Source organism: Topomyia yanbarensis, unplaced genomic scaffold (genome assembly GCF_030247195.1).
Source record: "Topomyia yanbarensis strain Yona2022 unplaced genomic scaffold, ASM3024719v1 HiC_scaffold_517, whole genome shotgun sequence".
Classification (NCBI taxonomy): domain Eukaryota; kingdom Metazoa; phylum Arthropoda; class Insecta; order Diptera; family Culicidae; genus Topomyia; species Topomyia yanbarensis.
In genome coordinates, this window is record NW_026683733.1 from 3494 (window position 1) to 8107 (window position 4614).

General features: G+C 41.9%; 1 protein-coding gene across 1 annotated transcript; it reads right to left on the reverse strand.

The window, feature by feature from the left end:
- Positions 1 to 301: 301 nt before the first annotated feature.
- On the reverse strand, positions 302 to 4222 carry LOC131695762 (uncharacterized). The gene is made up of 8 exons (XM_058984278.1): positions 3848 to 4222; positions 3413 to 3649; positions 3062 to 3354; positions 2052 to 2691; positions 1354 to 1719; positions 1043 to 1291; positions 740 to 978; positions 302 to 677 (listed from the first exon to the last, which is right to left on the reverse strand). The coding sequence occupies exons 1-8, from the start codon at positions 4220 to 4222 to the stop codon at positions 302 to 304; spliced, it is 2775 nt and encodes a 924-aa protein (XP_058840261.1).
- Positions 4223 to 4614: the final 392 nt, after the last annotated feature.

The following is a 4614-nucleotide window of genomic DNA, read 5'->3' on the forward strand; positions in this document are numbered from 1 at the left end:
TGTATTGAACTATTATTCATAACAAAACAGTGGTCGAACATTTTAGAATCCTGTTGTTTTCATGCATTTATTATATTTCAGTACGAGGTATGTGTTGAATTGAAAACAGAGATACTTTTGAAGAGCCAGCTACTAAATGAAATAACACAATTAATTGAAAGACAATCTATTTTTTTGCAATTTTATTTAAACAACTTTTATTTTAACGGAAGACTCGTCGTGGTACAATCAATTTTATAGTGAACCAAAATCAAATATAGAATAAATAAGAAATAGATTAACCTGATCAGTTGAATCGCCATTACGGTGCCTTATTTCCACCTAACAGTGGTCCTAATAAACCATTGACCACATCTAGTAACCCGTGCACTGTCGGATAGACACCCCCGAGGGCATTATTAACCACGCCGATGGTCTGATCCAGTCCGGTTAAATTCAACAGCTTCAACAGTTCGGACATTTGATTTTGAATCAAAATGATGGTATTGTTCACGTTCTTTGTAGGGCACGTTTTCGGTATGGGGATGAAAATCGGAACATAGTTCGTATCGTTTGTGATACTAACTGGGCCTAGAATTGAACAGCTTGTTCCGTTGCAATTCATCCGCACGAATGCAATACACGTGCTGTTCATCGGGTCGAACAGTTGACCCTGTGGACACTGATGAAGGCTAAGACTGAAAATATAAATGTGGTACACTAAATTGATTGCATATGGAAGAGCTTCGCTGTGACTTACACTCCCTCATAGCAACTGTAAAATCTAGAACGATCTCTCGGATCTGGTTTGAAACCATCAAATTCACACCAATCATTTCCTGTGAGAAAAACCGACAGCTTTTTCAGCAGTGGAAACGTCCCATTTCCACATTTGTTAGCAACGTCGTCGCGATCTAGTTGTGCGATGACACCGAATAAATTCAAATTTCTCACTGTGTCCGCCGTACTGAGAAGTTGGTCGACATTCAAAGGACAGGTCTGGAATAGTTACAAAAATATTTAATCATTTTCGAGAGTTTAAAAGGTACATTGCAGGACTTACGACTACGTTGGGGAACGGTGCATCAATGATAATCTTTTGTGGATCACAGCCCTGGGAAATCAAATCTCGCACGATATCTGATCCCTGAAGTAGGTTCGAGTTCTGCAGGGAGCAACTTACAAGATCAACCTCGGTATTAAGTGTGTCTATTAGCACCGGGTCCAGATCAGGATTTTCAATCTTCACGATCAGTAGATATCCGTAGCCGAGTTGTTTGCGCAGTAAACGCAGACAACCGTTGTAAGCTATCTGTGTAGGAGTGAAAATGACTTATGGATCGATTGGATAAACTATTAACTATTTGGTCATACCTGATCGACTCCGTATATTGTAGGATCACATCTCAAATCCAACCCTCGGAAGGAACTTTTGATCAGTTGCCGTTGAACGATGGTCACAAATGCATCCCGTCCTTGGCTGGTACTGATCAAATTTCCAAAATATTTACAACCATTCACGCCACTATACATGGAGAATAAATTGTTCAACCCATCGCAGCCTTTTATCCATCCAAGATCTCCTGTATTTTTCAACGCTTCCGCAGGATAAACACGATACAAACACTCTTTCAGTACACTGCAGTCACGAATTATCGCTGGGCTATCGATTCGACAAATCAATTGGTTCGACTGACAGAACACAGCAACCGATAGCATCCAAGCAGCCCAGGCTAGGAGCTGTATTAAATAAGGGAACAGTTTGTACATTGTTATTATGTCAACGGTCACTGCGATGTTTCGCCAATGAATTCAATAGGTTTAGGTGAACACATTTATAGCCGAATTTTGGCAGTGACTAGGCGATACGGCACGTAGAATATGGTGATTGGTTCTAGGGACTTGTGTGAGATAAAGCTACAAAAATCATTAATTCAGCCATGACACGTTTTTATTGTTCGAACTATGGCAAGCTTATTGCCGACCATTTCTTTAGCAGTTGCGTGTTACACAAATCACCCCAACAAGCCACCCAAACCACCCAATGCATCGCCCCCTGGTAGACCACCAACTCCAGGAACACTTGGAAGTCCACCGCCACCACCTGTCAGACCACCGAGTAGTCCACCACCGCCACCGCCACCACCACCTCCCAGTAATCCACCCAGATCCAAACCAAGTAAATTTTTCAGCAACTTTACAACTACATCCAGCAGACTTTCCACAAGACCTAACTTTTTCTGCATTTCGTCCATTTTTCCCATGGTATCATTCATGGCCTTATTGCCCACCAGTAGACCTGATAGTAAATTATTAACCGGATCAACGACGTCCTTCAACGGGGGATAGACATCCTTAAGGGCATCGTTCAAAACGCCAACAGTTTGCTCTAAACCGGTGCTGTTCAGCAGTTTCAACAGTTCGGACGTTTGATTGTTAACCAGTATGATGTTCGTCGTGTTTATATTATTTCCTCCATTGTTGCCGCCATTATTATTACTATTATTGCCACCATTGTTGCCGCCATTATTTCCTCCGCAGCTACCCGGGAACGGAAACGGGAAAGGAATAGGAATTGGAACATTTTTACCTCCCTCGATAGCCCCGATCAAGGTACATGTAGTCTGGTTACAGTTCACCTGGATGAACGGTTGGCAAGTGCTGCTGCAAATATCGAACGACATTCCCTGAGGGCACTGCATTTGGTTTGACCTGAAAGTGATAATTTATGATCAAACATATCATAATTTGAAGTGAACGTGGCTTGCATACATAGCAACTGGCATGCAAGCCTTCGTTTGTTTCTTGTTGCTAAGCAAGACACTTATGCTGTTTTCGGTTTTAGCATCGAGTCGCCCTAGGTTCGCTCTAATGTTTACAGTTTCCATACAAAAGTGACAGCTCCGAGCGAACCTAGAGCAACTCTGATTTAAAAACGAAATCAGCATTAGTATGCTATGGAATTGAAAACAAATGTTTTGTTTTCAGCAGACATCAAGAAATTTAAATCAAAAGGATTGAGGATTGTGGATTAGAACATCTAGTATAAACATAATAACAGAATATCTTTTTGCTAACTTACTGTCCATTGTTGCAGGTGTAAAAACGGGAACAGTCACGTGTATCACGAACATAACCGCTGAAATTGCAACGACCACAAGTACCTCCAACAAAACCACCAGGGCACCCGCAGTAAGTCTTTAGCTCAGTAAACAACTTGTTGAACAACGGGAATACACCTTTTCCACAAATTCCTGCCACGTCATCCCGATCCAGCTGAATTGCTGCACCGATGAGGTTTTTTACCTCGATCACGTTTACAGCCGTTTGAATCACCGAAAACAGATTATTGGTTCCAGTGTCCAGCGGGCAGTTCTGGAAATAGCCCGATCAGTTTATTCAATTCAAAATAGTCCGTTGTTTAGGGACTTACCAACACAACTGGCAATGGGATATCAAGCACAATTTTTGATTGACTCAAGCCAAGTGAGATGAATGCTTGTACTAAAGAGAACTGAGAAGCATCCAGAGCTACATTCACCAGATCGACTACTGTGTTCATTGTGTTCACCAGGCATGTTTCAATGTTAGTGCTCTGTATACTAACGGAGATGATGAATCTCCCACCCAATTGATCTCGTAAAATCTGCAGGAACTCCGCATAGTCTTGCTAGAAATAGAAATTCAAACTGGTAAGGTTCTCGAACTAATTTCTCACTTTACCGAGGGGCAAGCACTAAGTTTTCGTAACAACGTATTTGTGGAGCTAATACTATTAACTTTACACATAGAATATGTAGGTATCTGCACATTAACACAATCAAGTGTTCTAGTGCTTATCCCGCCCAATAGAACAGTTTCAACCTACTTGAGAAACTTGTGGATGCCCTGGGTCACACTGCAGATCCAACCCGCGGAAGCCACTCTTCTGCAGCTGATCTTTAATCGTATCCACCAGCGTCTGGCGGCCACTTTGAGTTCGTATCAGATTACCAAAGTAACTGCACGAACTCGCTCCACCGTACAGTGAAAACAGTTTATTGTTATAACCGGTCCCATCGATTAGATTGGTGATATCCTGGGTCACCTCCACTGGGTACACTTCATACAAACAGTTACTGAGTACTTTCGAGCTCTGCACAATCGAAGGATCCTTCACTCTGCACACTACACCACATCTTCTACCGTGGCTCAGTCCGATGGTGGACCCCAACACCAGCAACAACACTATACTATTCCACATCATCCTATTCGATTATCTTGGACATAATTCAGCTCGTTCACTAGTAGGCAAACATGAACGTAGACTGTATTTATAGACGAAGTTTTGTTGTGCGTGCCTTTGGCCGTTTCGCTGCCTTTGTCAGCCACGATATTGATAGTGAGGTTCACGAAGTGGTACTCACCGTATTATCTATGCGTTTCCGAAATTTGAATGGCACACATTCTCACGTGCCAGCAAAAAACACAAACAGTTTTTGCCTGTTGGGAATGGTTGTTAGTCTAGAGTTTACAATGGGTTGCAGCTTTTATGAACTAATAAGATGTTTTTAGATTCCGCATTCCTATTAGGTTTGATCTTCACTAATCTTGTGAGTATTATGTTTGAAGCGTTTACTGCCAGTTTACAAATCA

Bases quoted from the DNA above. Each gene is read 5' to 3' on its own strand.
- LOC131695762 (XM_058984278.1), bottom strand. From the start codon at position 4,222: ATGTGGAATAGTATAGTGTTGTTGCTGGTGTTGGGGTCCACCATCGGA. The intron at 2,692-3,061 runs GTAAGTTAGCAA...TATCACTTTCAG, and splicing joins TACACCTGCAACAATGGACA to GTCAAACCAAATGCAGTGCC. The intron at 1,292-1,353 runs GTATGACCAAAT...ACTCCTACACAG, and splicing joins CAATATACGGAGTCGATCAG to ATAGCTTACAACGGTTGTCT.